This window comes from Camelus dromedarius, chromosome 7 (assembly GCF_036321535.1).
Source record: "Camelus dromedarius isolate mCamDro1 chromosome 7, mCamDro1.pat, whole genome shotgun sequence".
Taxonomy (NCBI): Eukaryota; Metazoa; Chordata; class Mammalia; order Artiodactyla; family Camelidae; genus Camelus; species Camelus dromedarius.
In genome coordinates this window covers 84,423,037-84,437,167 of record NC_087442.1, presented here as the reverse complement: position 1 = coordinate 84,437,167, position 14,131 = coordinate 84,423,037, and the positions used below count along the sequence as shown (strand labels likewise).

General features: G+C 55.7%; 1 protein-coding gene across 1 annotated transcript in view; it reads right to left on the bottom strand.

The window, feature by feature from the left end:
* Positions 1-14,131, bottom strand: part of ADCY1 (adenylate cyclase 1) — a 98,112-nt gene that overhangs the window by 35,072 nt on the left and 48,909 nt on the right. The window contains exons 5-6 of the mRNA XM_031454568.2: positions 5,452-5,579; positions 2,798-2,956 (exon numbers count right to left, since the gene is read on the bottom strand). Coding sequence (XP_031310428.2) covers positions 2,798-2,956; positions 5,452-5,579 — 287 coding nt within the window. The remainder of the gene's footprint in view (positions 1-2,797; positions 2,957-5,451; positions 5,580-14,131) is intronic.

Sequence of the window (14,131 nt, the reverse complement as noted above, 5' to 3'; positions counted from 1 at the left end):
CTACGGCCTTGGGAAGGAGCCCATGAACCGAGTCTCAGGAGTCCCGGCATGAGAGGGTGGGTAAAGACACAGTGTTGATTCACTCCTCCCATGGATGGAAGGAAGTATGGAGAATGGATGGCTGGGTGGATAAAGCAAGCAAAAGAAAAAAATCCCATACGAGTAATGCAAGAAACAGCAATCCTAAAGCAAGAAGGAGTGAGGAAGTGGTGAGAAGCCTGGGGGTGGACATCATCTCCAGGGGCCTGGGGGTCTCAGGTTACTAGAAAACCCCTATCACTGCCCCCAACCCAAGGGCGGGGCAGGACCCTGAGGGATGCACAAGCCAGGTGTGCCAGGCCCCTAAAGGCACTGGGAAGGGCAGGCTTGGTAGCCCCTGGTCCCCACTCATCAGGCAGCTTCCCAGCAGCCCCTCCCCGGCCAGCTTCCCTCCACTCCTCCCACCTCCCTGCCTGGGAGACCTGCAGTGCGCTGCCTCCCTGGAAGCACCCATGCTTTCACCCTCCCGGTGCCCTGAACCCTCTGTTGAGGCCACCACTGACCTCATGCACCTGACCTGGTGTCCAGTCCTCATTTTGCTGCAAAAGAGCAGTGCTGAACACAGCTGACGGCCCTTCCTCCTCTGGGGGGACACTCCTTCCGGCTGCCCACGCTCCCTCTAACCGCCCCCACCTCTCCCTGCTCCCCTTCTCAGGAACCTGGGGCTCAGGCTTGGCCCTTCATCATCTTCTCTCTTTCTCATGATTGGCATGGAATTTCCAGGGCGTCAGTGCCCCGAGTGCCTGTGACCCCTCCACACTCAGCCTCCAGCCCAGACCCCTGCCCAGCCCCTGACCGACCTCTCACCTCAGTGCTGGGGAGACCTGGCCTGACAGGTGATAAAGGACCTCCCAGGCTCAGGGCCCCAAGCCCAGCTCTGTGTTGATTAACACCCCCCCCCACCCTGTGTCATGCTCCCCCCTTCTGCATTCCCTGTAGTGTTCCCTGTGGCCCCCCAAGAACATGAACTCCACCAGGGCCGGGGTCTGTCTCTGCTGCCAAAGCCCACCTCCTGGAACAGCACCTGCACACAGCATGTGCTCAGTAACACTGTGCTCCTGGCTGGCAGCATTTCTTTGGTGGTGGGTGGGGGACCATCTTTTAGAAATGGGTGGGGTGGAGGAGAGGAGGGAAGTAGCAGAGAACAGGGCAGGGAGGAGGCAGCCCCTCCTGCAGGTCTGGTAGGTGGAATAAGGGAAGGGAAGCTGCAGGTCAGTCTGAACTTGAAAGAGGCACTGGCCAGGTGAAGGGCCTGGGGAGGGGCTGCCTAGCGGTGGGAAATCTGTGCTTGTCCTAAACTGTGGAGCTGCAGGGCAGACGGAACACACAGGACCTCAGCAGGGAGGCAGAGGAGAGAGGTGGGCAGCTCGTCACCACCTAGCCAGCTAAGGGTCAGGAATTTGTGCAGCACAGTGGGGCGGCAGGAGTGCTGTCAGTGGGGGGCCGCTCTGGCTGCCAGAGCGGGAGGGGCAGGGACAGTGAGAGGGTGCTTACAGCAACCCCCCGAGGCCTTGTGCTTTAGGGTGGAGGACAGGGGAGTGGGGGGCTGGCAGGAAGTGGGGTGGCAGGGAGGGGTCAGTGGCTGTGAGTGTCCCCCACAAGGGGACGCTCAGAGGCTGCCCAGGATACAGACAAAAATGGTGTGGTTTTTGAGCCCATTTAGAAATGCTGTGGCCACTCCCATGGCTGGCTCAGCCGTGGTATTCAAGATGATTTTGAGTCCCCACCTCCATTTTCCTGTTGTTAGATTCTAACTCCCATGCTTGCTACTACTGTGGTTTCAGTAAACCTTCCTTTCATGCGATTAGCAGCCGCTGGCCAGAGCGAGCACCGCTGGATCCTGGCTGTCCCCAGCCAAGCTCAGGGCCTCGGCACAGGGAAAGGGCTGCGTGTTTCAACCACCTCCCCTGAGGTCAGGCCGGGAGGGAGGGGGAAGGATGTGCCCAGAGGACACCAGGCCTGCAGGGTGAGAACAGGCCGCCTCAGGGTGGGGAGAGGGCAGGCAGCGAAGGTCAGAGGGGCCAGAGCAGAGGGCGCAGAGCTTTGCCCTGACGTTCACAGGACGTGTGCAGAAGCAGACGTGGACATGCGGGTGGCTAACGCTCAACTCCAGCACCTGGGAGCCACTGCTGGTCTCTGCAGTAGATGTGAGCACGTCCTGTGATCTCCTCTAACGGGAGGAAATCAGGATGGCGGGACCTCGAGCGCGAGCCTCAGAGCCCCCTTTCCTGCAGTCACATCAATGTCCTGCCGCCCCCCGCTAGGGGAGGAAGGGGAGCTTCTGTAGTGTTTTGTTTTGTTTTGTTTTGTTTTGTTTTTTCATACAGTATACTATGCCTTGGCTTTGTGAAAGGTTTGAAGAAAATGAGCCCAGAGAAGGCAAATGTAGTTACAACGCATCAGAAGTACACAGACCATTGAGAACTCATCCCCGTTCTAGGGGGAAACCTGTAACTTCCCCAGAGGGGCTCTGAAGCCACAGCACGTTCCCCTCTGAGTCTGAGAAAGAAGCGAAGTGCGACGAGGCCGTCAGCACTCCGGACAGCTCCAAGCCGGGCACGCAGCCCCCGCCTCCAGCCTCCTCCTCCAGGGCCCACTCGCCTGCTTTCTGTGGGGTTCACGGGGTCAGGTGCCTGAATCAGCCCAGAGAAAGTCTCTTCCATGTTGGTGGGGGGCCAAGATGGCCCGGCTTCCCGGATCCCCACACAGAAGGTCGGGTTAGAATCCCCCACACCTGCCCTCAGGGTCCCAGACTCACCCAGGCAGGCCGGCAGCTTCCATGACGTTGGCCAGGGTCACATCGTTGGACCACACATCGTACTGCCACTTGCGCAGGCCCAGGACCCCGCAGAGGACCCTGCCGGTGTGCAGCCCCACACGCATGTTCAGGTCCACCTCAGTGGCCTCAGCCACGGACCTGCAGTAAACAGACACAGGACGTGGGGCTGGGTCCCAGCTGTCTGCTCCCGGGACGCCACAAGGACAGGAAAGCCAGGCCTTGTGCTGCCCCTGCTGTGAGGCCGGGCATGGTGCCCAGAGGAGGAGCATGGGGGGGTTTCCTGACCTCATCAGCCCAACCCCTGAACTATGAACTGCTCCGGGCTGGCTCCCTGCAGCTCCCTGGCCACTGGCCATCTCACAGTGCATCACACCCCCCCTTTCCCCTCCCCACCCAGGGCAGCCCTGAAGGGAAATGAGCCCAGGGTTCCAATCCCAGGACCCCGAGCCGTCTCTGAGCACCACTGCCCTGGGCGGGGCGCTCACGCCTGCTTACTAGCAAGAGGCCCGCATGAGAGCCACAGGGAGCATCTAACAGTCCCAGGAGCCCTGGGAACAGGCAAGCTCTGACCCTGGGCCCCTGACTGAGAGGGTGGGCTGCAGACCCAGCCTGCAGGGTGGCCCAAGGCTCTGCAAACCTGCCTTGAACAACAGATGGACTCCGTGGGCTGCAAACTGTGCCTCAGTCACTTGTGGGAGAAACAAGATAATGTGCAGACGCCAAGATCAGACTGCAGGGCTCGGCGCGCACCCCACCTCCCCAGCCACTCACGACCCTGGGCTCCAGCCCCAGCTGGGGACACAGCGGCTCCAAGTCCTGCGGCGAGGCCCCGGGCGCGACCACCCTCGGAGGTGGGGGCAGCATCCCAGGAGCACTTGCGCAAGGTAACGGGAGGTGACTTTAAAGGCTCCTTGTAAAGAGATTCACCGCAGTGGTGGAGGAGGGCTGTGCTCAGAAATCCTCTCAGGGGCCCATGAGGGCGCCCCACATGGTTTCTCCAACCCCATGATGCCCACAGTGAAGTGAAATGCAGGAGGCACACGACGTGCCTTTGGTGGCATAGTCAGAGCTCAGGGCACGCACCACGGCCACAGTGATGCCCTCTGATGCTGTTTTCCTGTATTTTCCACTTTTCCCCCAAAAGGCAGACGTTATTTTACTTTTAAAAAGTCTGAAACAGGAAGCAGTATCTGGCCTGGTTGGTGCGCTCCAAGGGACAGAAGTGCAAGGAGGCCTTGAGGGAGGGGCGGGGGTCAGCCTCAGCGCCCCGGCCCCTCCCCAGCCTGGGGGTGCGAAGGCGGCCCTGAACGGCAGGTGTGTCAGTGGGACTCCCCAGACAGTGGTGACGTGCTGTAGCAAGAAGGGCAAGGAGGCCTAGTCGAGGGTAGGGGACACTGAGGCCCTGTGATTAGGACGTTGTCCGTGAGAAGGAAGGCAGGCCAGGAGACCAGGGTCACACAGGGCCACACTGCCACCACCCTCCAGCAGCCCGACACAGACTACTCACCCTCAGTCCCTCCCAGCAGTAGGTGCTCACAGTCCAACCACATCTACACCCACAACAGAGCAGATGCCCCGAGCCTGTGAGCTCACGGCCAAATCTCACTCCTGCTCCAAGACTCAGGGCTGATTCACATGTGTCCACCTTGTTCAAATATGACACAGGCCCAGCCCGGATGCTGTCTCTTGGAAGCCCTCCCAGGTCCTTCACCAATGCTGACACGCAGCGCCTGTCTCCTGACAAGCCGGGTACCAGACTGAGCACACTGGCGAGGTGGCCCCCCGCCCCTGAACACCCTGCTTCTGCACACAGTGTGCAGGTGTGCGGACAGCTGCGGGCCCCTCACAAGGAGGCACAGCGAGCCTGCCGTGTGTCCCCAGCTCTGCAGTCCTTCTGTTTGGACAGCGTCTCTGTGCGTCCTTTCACCACGTCTTTCTCACACAATTCCTGTAATATGACTTCTATGCTCCCAAATGGGCAACTGCACCAGCCCCCAGGAGCCCTGTCTCACTGAACTGCACCCACCTCGCCACGCTGCTGAGGGGCTGGGATGTGGCTCTGCGCTCCACCCACCAGCTCAGCCTCCCGCCTCCAAGTCCTCCTTCACTAAAGACAAGGCTCCCTAACTCCTCATCCCAGTCAAGGGCTGCGAGGAGACAAGGCTGGTTAAGAAACAGGCAGGCCAGGCCCCCAGTGTTCCAGGAATAATCACCCGCTCCAGCCAACCCTCTCTCCACAGAGCGCACCTGACCCCTGGTCACCTGCCCGCATGAAGATAAGCACACGTGATTCCTTTTCACCTGGAACTTGGCTGGCTTGGAGCCAGCCCTTTCCCCATCCACTCCTTGACCATCTTATCAGGCTAAGCTATAAAAGTCATTTCTTTTCCCTGACTAATGCACACAATGCCTGGGATCACCGTGGACCAAGAAATGCAGTCCCAACAAAATGCAAAGGAGGGGATGGCAGGGGCACAGCTTCAGAGATCAGGTGGGACTCCTCCACCCTGTAGCTCGCCACGTGGCCCTGCATGGCATAGGTGACCCACCTTGGACAGACAAGCCAGGACAACGCAGGCCTGCAAGGGGCCCCCCGGGACGGCAGGCAGGTCCAGGTCCCACGGGACACTCACGTGATGGTGTCGATCATGTCCAGGCCCATCTCCACGCAGCAGTGGGCGTGGTCGGTCTTGGGCTGGGTGAGGCCGGACACGCAGTAGTAGCAGTCTCCCAGGATCTTGATGCGGCGGCAATGGTTTTCCTTTGGGCAAGAGGACACATGGCATGTTAGTGACGTGCCTGGGGGCACCCGAGCACCTGCACCTTTGCCACCTCTAATGTACCATCAAGTTCAAGGCACGACCTACATCGGGGCCCGGGCCACTCTCCCGCACTCAGGGCAGCCTCGGGAGGGCGGGTGGCCCCTATGGCTGTGATCAGGGTTGCCGTGGGGTGCACCAGGCCGCCCCACACCTGCACTCAGCCTCTTCCCACGTGGGGATCCTGCCCTTCATTTCACCGGGCCAACTCCAACCCCAGGGAACCAGCTCCTGTCCCCAAGGAGGGGACCCTCTCCCAAGACGGGTAGCACAGCACCCCTCTTGACGACCAACTTGATGGCCACCTGATCGCCCTTCTGGAACATGCCCAACTCCTCCCCACCCCAGGAAGGGCAGCCCACATCTGAGTGCCCCTGTGGCTCTGAACCACCAGTCAAGGTCCATGAGATATGTGAGCCGCTCTCCCCCAAAATCACCAGTCAGGGCCTGGGCCCTGACCTCACCACCAACAGGGAGCACCTGGGGAAGGCATCCCGCACCACAGAAGGGCCCCCTCTCACATTTACACAACAGAAGAAAACCAGGACCCACCTCCCCATCTGCTGGAGACAGAAGAGAAGCGTCAGACGCTCACTACCACCTGCCCTGTGCTCACCCATCGGTGCTAGCTACGACTGTGACAGTGACTGTCAGTTTTATTTCAAGGACAGCATTAAAACGGCAGGTCTAGAATGTTTCGTTTGCAGCACCCCTTCACACTCACGGAAAGTTTTCATCTAACTGGGTTATAGCCACGGATATTTACACATAAGAAGCTACAACTGAGAAAATTTTAATGTATTAATGCATTTAAAGCAACAATAGCAAATCCATTACTTTTAACACAGGTAACATATTTTATGAAAAATTATGTCATTTCCCAAAGCCACAAAAACAGTCAGTGAAAAGGAGGCACTGCTCTCTCTTGTGCAAGTCTCCAGCATCTGTCCTCACAGGGGACAGCTGACTCTCTGGTTTCTTGTTCACTCCATTACTTCCTGAGCTTGCGGACTGTGGAGACCAGCCTCACGCAGCCTGACCTTGGACGTGATGGACCTCACAGCCCTGAGACAGTCCCCCGAAGCCCAGAGCTGTGCCGACCCCACGCTGAGAACACATCCTGTCACTCCTATTTAATTCTGCTCTTCAGTTTTTTACAAAGGAGCCAAGCAGACTCCTGCGGGATTCCCTGACTGCTAGCAATTCACACAGGGCTCTGGGATGCGCACCCTCAGCTCACTCCCTGCACTCCTGCAGGACACTCTCCACAAGGGCAGAGGGCGGGGGAGGAACCAGGGCCAGTGACCCCACTGCTCTCCTGAGAGATGGCCCAGGCCACACCCTGGCATCAGAGGAAGGCGCAGCCTCCACACAGACGGCTCGGTGCCCAGCTTCTCGCAGCCCTGGGCCGCCCTTAATGCAGGGACACTCAGTCAAAGGGCAGGCACTTCCACCTGTCACCAGGAGGGCTCTCAGAAAGCCCAGTGACTGGATCTGCTCCATCCAGAGCCCTGAAGGCTCCCTCTGCAGACAGAGAGCTGGCCTCAGCAAGGTCCAGGGTCTGGCCTCTCAGCTTCCAAGTACAAGGGGCAGCCACTTAACCATGAGGACGCCAGCCTCCTGGTCTGCAGAAGGGGTTTCCCCACACTGCATCGGCAGGCCGTACTGGGGTTGACTCGTCCCGTGACAGATGGAGTCTGGGAGCCCAGAGCCAGATGGCCAGGTGCAGAGGACCACCCTGTGGAGCCAAGGGTTGGGCCCCCGGGAGGCAGCCAGCCAGCCTTCTCCAGGCCACAGTCCCCAGGCCTCCAGGACAGCGGGCAGCACTTGGCCCTCTCCCGGGGCGTCTAGATTGTCTGTCCCCACCTGTCGCCATCATCACTGCCAGTACACACCATGCAGGCCAGGGGATGGGGGGCAGGCAGCATCTCCCCAACCCTCTGCCCATCTTCACACTCAGGCTGCCTTCACTGGACCGAGAGCCCAGGGATAAGACGAGGGGCCAGAGCAGGGGGCTGACCCCTCCCCTGGCACAGAGACCCTCTGCAGAGAGCTCACCCCCGAGACTCTTCAGGCTCCCCTCTGCACAACCCCAGCTTGGCTCTGCAGTGTTCTTGGCCGTCTCCAGGCCCCACAACCCTGAGGCCTGCTGTTAATCTCTGTGTGTCCCCAGCAAGCCTGTCCCTGGGGCTGGGAGGTGCGCAGTATGAGGCCACTGAGCGGGCAGGGGGTGTGAGTGAGTGAACGGGCCATAAAGCCGACGGGCAGGTGGTAAGTGGCAGCACTGCCATCAGATCTGAAGGTATGTAAGAGGCCGTGGGTGGAGCAGCCCCAAACGGCCTCACCCGGGAGCCCGGCTGTCATATTTGATGCAGAGACTTGGGGCGGCCACCACCGAAAAGGGAAGTCACAGTGGGGGTGGGTGGGTGGAATGTCCAATGATGGGCTCCTCGGGGGAGGAGGCCTTGGAAGAACAAGGTGTAAACTGCCAGGAAGGCAGCGGGTGCTCTCAGTGAGACACAAGAGTGGCCCTTACTACCCAATGTGGCCGCTTTCCAAGGCAGGACCAGGGCATCCAGCCGGTGACGGCCAGGCCTCGGGCGTTCGGCAGGCTGACAGGTAGACAAGGTCCACTGCGCTCTGGGGACGCCTTCCTAAAGGACAGCCACCCTTGGCTGGACCCGTCAACACACACAGGACTGGGCACATAATTACAGCCCATCAGTGACATCCTGAGATGCGGTCCCTCAGGAGCCCAGCTCCATCTCGGGGCAGCTGACACAGCCCAGGACAGACTGGGGAGGTGAAATGCTAACCTGTCGCCTTGTTTTATAATCTCAACTGTCTTGGCTTTTGTTAACAAGATTGAGAAACCAAAAAAGACGTTTCCCATTACTTTTAGTGTTTCAAGTTATAAAATCTTCCCTGCAAATACTGACAGCCAGCGCTTGCAGTTCCCCATCAGGGAGCATCTGTGACACCTGAACAGCTGTTTCCCAGCCAAAGTGAAGAAAGAAAATGGAGGAGGAGGACTGGGGGGCTCGCTTGGAAGGGACAGGAGTGACAGGATAGGACAACAGAGCCCCCTCAGAGACCTGGACGGGCTATGGGAGGAAGGTCTCATGCTCTGCTTCCCAGGTGTGGTCTGCAGGCTCACAGGTGAACTCTGGCCCACCTGGCCCTGCCCGAGAGGACCTGAGACCCTCACACTAAAGGGCTCTGTGACCCTGCTCACCTGGCCCCAGGCCTGGGAAGAAGGAGAAGATTTAGGGGGATCAGGAAGACCTACTGCGACTCCAGAACCCAAAGATGCCCAAACCCCTCCGAGGCCAGCTCTGAAAAAGTGGGGTCCAGAGAAACCAGAGCCAACAGGTGGACCCCCAATGCTATGCCTGGATTCTGGGAAGACAGGTCAGCTCCTGGGGGCTGGTGGCACCCCCAGGGAAGAGGGAGGGGCAGAGAGAGCTTGAAAAGATCCAGTTTATGCCCCAGGTAACTGCATCCAGAAGCCAATTGGCCAAGTGACATTAACTTTGCAAGGCGCTGGGCTACCAGTGGGAAAACAAGAAGAGATTTTAGAAAATGTTGTTTCTAGCTGGCCTTCTCATGCATTCAGGCAGTGTGTGTTTACTCTGCTGCATCCACACAAAGCTGAAAAGAAAGGCACCAAAATATAAACCCCGCCCATCCCTGGAAGGTAGGAGACATAACCATTCAGCTTCAACGTGCTTACATCCCTCGTGCACAGTTCCTCTGACCCCGACGTGGGCCACCCCTGCGGTAAGCACGAGGGATACAAGTGCATGTGGAGATGGGGGGCCTGCGCCCCCGGGGCTTCCTGCCCACACGGAGGGACCGCACAGGAGCAACGGAGCTGGAGCCCACAGACACCTGCCCTGCAGCAGGGACCGGACAAGTCAGCTCAGTACCGGAAGTCTCTGCAGCCTCGGTCATGCCCAAGAGACGTCACCCGGCCCCACTGAGGCCCGCTCTCCAGTGATAAACACTCACACGTCCGCATCTGCTCCTGGTGTCTAAAAGGAACCGTGCAGGGGCAACTGCAAACCCAGGGTAGATGCCCACCTGCAGGAGGCAGGGAGAGGTGGGGGGCAGCTCTCTCTCCACGTGTCTTGTCTGCGCTGCGGGACAGAGCAGTGCGAATATTTTATGTACTTCTGAAGAAAAATTAAATTTAAAAGAGACGCCTAAAAATCGAAACCAAAATGCAGAAACCTAACTGTGACTGTGTTGGTAGCATGACCACACAACAGAGAATTATTCCAAGGTACATGAAATTATGTATTTGACTGTATATCTAATGAATTGAAATCCAAGGACAAGACAACCGAAGAAAGTACTAAAGACATCTTAAATTGCATTCAACGGTCTTACTGTGGATAATAATACTGGCAATATTATTTTGAACCAACTGTTTATAAAAGGATAAAACAAATAGGTTATATTACTGTCATCAGGGTTTCCAACAAAAGAAAAGAGACACAAATATAAAAATCAAAGGAGTGAAGTTAAGTGAATTGGAAGCATCAGAATGTTTTTCTTTTTCTAGCAAATATCTTCCATTTCTGTCTCCCATGAAGTCCCCAAACCAAAGACAACCCAGATTACAGGCTGGAAAAACCATTTCCCGCTGAAAGAAGCTGGAGCTTCCAGAAAACGCCGCATCTGGGCGTGAGGCAGGAACGTGCTCGGAAAGGACGGGCCGTGTCACGAGCAAGCAGGAGGCGACCTCACAGCTCACCCTTCTGGAGGGTTCTAGAGCACCGACTGGTTTTCCTGAATCTTAATAAATAAATGGAAAGAATCAGCATTTACCGTTTTTAAAGACAACCCAACAGCTGATGAGTAAAGGTTCTTCACTTTTAAAGAATCACAAGTTAAGAAATGCAGAAGAAACGACAGAGTTAGGACACCACCACTGTGTAAACACAAGTGACTACCGACAGGTTGAGCCCTGGGGGCAGCCGCTGTGACCCCTCGGATCCACGTCCTGGGGAGCAAGTAACCACCCAGGAACCTGTGATCCAGGGGACCAGGCGGGAGGAGGCCAGAGGAGGGGCGGGCGCCCAGGGGGAGAAGCCCCGCAGGCCCAGGAAGGGCCATTAACACCAGGGAGCAAGCTCAGGACCTAAGCCAGGCAGGGGCATCTGCTGGGTCCGGGCTTGGACGAGGTGGGAGGTGCACACGGCCACCCAGCCTTGCGGGGAGCGCCACACAGGGCAGGAGTGCCAATGAAGAGTAGAAAGAAAAAACCAAAAACAAGAAACACTTAGCAAGCATATCAACTGAATGAGATATGTCTATTCATCCAGTTTTGTACCTTCTGTATCCTATGATAGTGTGACATGTTGGGGGCCTTGCTGGCTGTGAAGGACCCCCCTCCTCTCCCATTCCCAGGGCTGGCTTATTCCTGGGGACATGAAATAGCTCGTTCCTATTCCACCGACGGATCAGAGCCCACGCCTCCTCTGTGGACGCTCACTCTCTGGCCACGATCCCCACCCTAATCACCAGGGCAGGGGCCAGACAACAGGGGACACCCTGCAGCCCAGAGCTCTCATCATCCATACTGTCCAGCCCTACGTCTGCCTTACCCCTTCTTCCCGTGGAAACCCTGATAAAGCCCAGGCCACGCTCTCCCAGTCCCCTCTGCTCCCCTGTGGCCCTGGGAGGCCTGGCGTGACCCTTCCTCTCCAGGACTGTGAATGACAGAGTTGCCTTCTATGGCATGAGCCTCTATGTCGTCTCTTTGTCACCTGCATAAGTTAGAACCCAGCTCTGAGCAGCTCACCGGACCGAGATGTCGGCACAAAGGCACGACCCTCTGAAACAAGCTCAGAGGAAGCCTCCTGAGGAGGAGGAAGGACAGCGTACAGGAAGGATGGACGTGAACACACCCGAGTGAGCTTGGAACTGGGTAGGGAGCTCCAGCCCTCAGGCCACCTTCCAGGGTCCCTTTCAGAAGCATCCCTAATAACACAGGTAACTGAAAAGTAATGCCCTCACCAACACAGGTCATAACAGCCATCTTTCAGGAATTGAAGGTTCAACACAATGGCCGGGTCCCACGATGAAGCACATCAGCCACCCGCACTGTCCAAAATCCCATGCGTCCCTTGTACTGTGCCACGTGACAGCCACATCGGAGTGGAGGACTGACAGCAGTGTGACCCGCTCTCACTGGGAAACAGTCCTCGAGGGATTTCTGGGGTCATGACCAGAGCTAAGGACTGTGTTCTCATCTGTCTGTCACCCCTGAGAACAGGGCCACGACCGGCCCCTGGGGCCCGGCTGATAAGAAGTCCACTGGGACTCAGGCTGGTCTCTGCCGCTGACACACCGAGAACTCTCCACGCTGCTCCGCAGCCTCCTGGAACCAGCCAGAGGGAGGGCTGCTCTGTCTGGCCAGTTCCCTTGCCCGCTGAGAAAACTGACATCCAGAGAAGGGCCTCGTTTCTGACAGGTGGTGGTGGAGCAAGGCTGAGCCCAGGACAGGTGTTGTTCCATAAATTCAAAGGATGTGGCCAGTGCCCCAAATACACACGGACATCAGAGCAAACACAAATCTAAAATGGATCTAAAATGGGGGAAATGTCAAAGACTCAGTGCCTATCTGTGGCCCTCAGCCAGGGATCAGGGCAAAGAAACCATCAGCTCCTATGAAGACAAAGACAAACACACTCTGTGTTTATCTAACTGCCCGGCAGGGACCTTTTAAAGGAAGCTGTGTTTGGATCACCTGTCTGTAACTTCCAAAACTGTGCTCATGGGGTCACCACACCCTGCACCCTGGGCACTCGGACACAAGACAGGCACACGTCTCAGGTGCTCCTCAGAGTAAGATGCAAGCAGATTAGCTTGCAAATGTATCTAAAACACACAACGTCAATGCACAGAAGAAAAGAGGAAAAAAGCAATAAATTAGAAGGGAATGAGGCCATCTTAATTTTAAGCCTCCTCACAGTTACAACAAGAAGAGAAAAAAAATCCAAACTGAACTTCTAGAGATGAGACTGTAACATCGGGGACGAAAGCTGTGCCGGATGGAGACGTGGCAGGTTAATCGCTGCAGATGCAAAGATCAGTGAACTTGAAGGCACAGCTGTACAAACTGTCCAAAATGAAATGGAAAGAAAGACACCCGCCCACCCCACCCACAAGTAACAAAAAGATATTCATCCTGACGCAGGTGGAACTGATGTCCCTAAAGGAGGAGGGGGAGGGGCAGAAAAAGTATCTGTTAAAGGGTAATTGAGGGGTTTCCCCCCAAATACTGTGAAACTATAAGCCTACAGATGCATGAAGCTCACTAACCTGCAAGCACAAGACACATGAAGAAAACCACAGCAAGGCACATCAAAATCAAACTGCTTAAAACCAGCGACCAAGACACAATCTTAAAAGAACACAGAAAAAAGACATATTTCATACAGAGGAACAAAGCTGACAGGAGACTGCTCACTGACTATCATGTGAGAAACAATATAGCAGCATCTTTAAAGTTCTAGGGGGAGAATCTGGGCACCTAGGATTTTATATCCAGCAGAAAGAAATTCAAAAAGAAAAATAAAGGCAATATAAAGGGTTCTTTCAGAAATATAAAAGCTGAAAGAATTCATCACCAGCAGACCCACACAGTAAGAGACTTTAGAGGAAATTATTTAGACAGGAAAAAAAAAAACACATGGAACTATGCCACATATAGACTACCCTGAATAAAGAACGAATGAAGACACACAGAAATGGAAGCCCTAGGAGTAGGTATGTAGTAGACAAGAACAAATCTGACTCCATATTAGATCTGTTCCTTTGGCTTTAACCCTGTGCCCTGTTTCCTAGGTTTAGTCTTGCTTGTTCTGTGCCTTTTGTAAAACAATGTTGCCTTTAGCCTGAAATAGACAGGAGAGCCTGTTCTGAAGGCTCTGACCTTTAAGGATATTAACGCTTTTCCATTCATATAAAGATAACAAGTTGCAGAATAGGAAATAACATTTGTTTTGTTGGAGGTTTTACAGGGACACCCTGACCTGACCGAGGTGGACGGCTGCAAGAACAAAGAATTCCAAGAAGAATTCCTGCACCAAGAAGTCTGCAACAACCAACCACACCCCCTCCCCTTTTTAGTACAAAAGGAGCCTGAATTATGACTTGGGGAAGATGGTTCTCCAGGACATCAGTCGGCCATCTCCTTGGTCTGCCAGACTTCCCAAATAAAGTGGTTATTCCTTGCCCCAACACCTCCTCTCCCAATTTATTGGCCTGTCGTGCAGCAAGCAGAACAACTTTAGACTTCATAACAGGTATGAAAGACTTATTTCAATCTCTTTAAAAGGGAACTGGTTGTGTAAACAAACATAGTAATATTGTAGAATGGAGTTCCTAACAAGAAAAAGTGAAATGTACAGCAAGAAGTTCACAAATGCCAAAAAGGAAGTAACAAACACGTCACGTGACATGCCTTCAGATACTGTAGGTG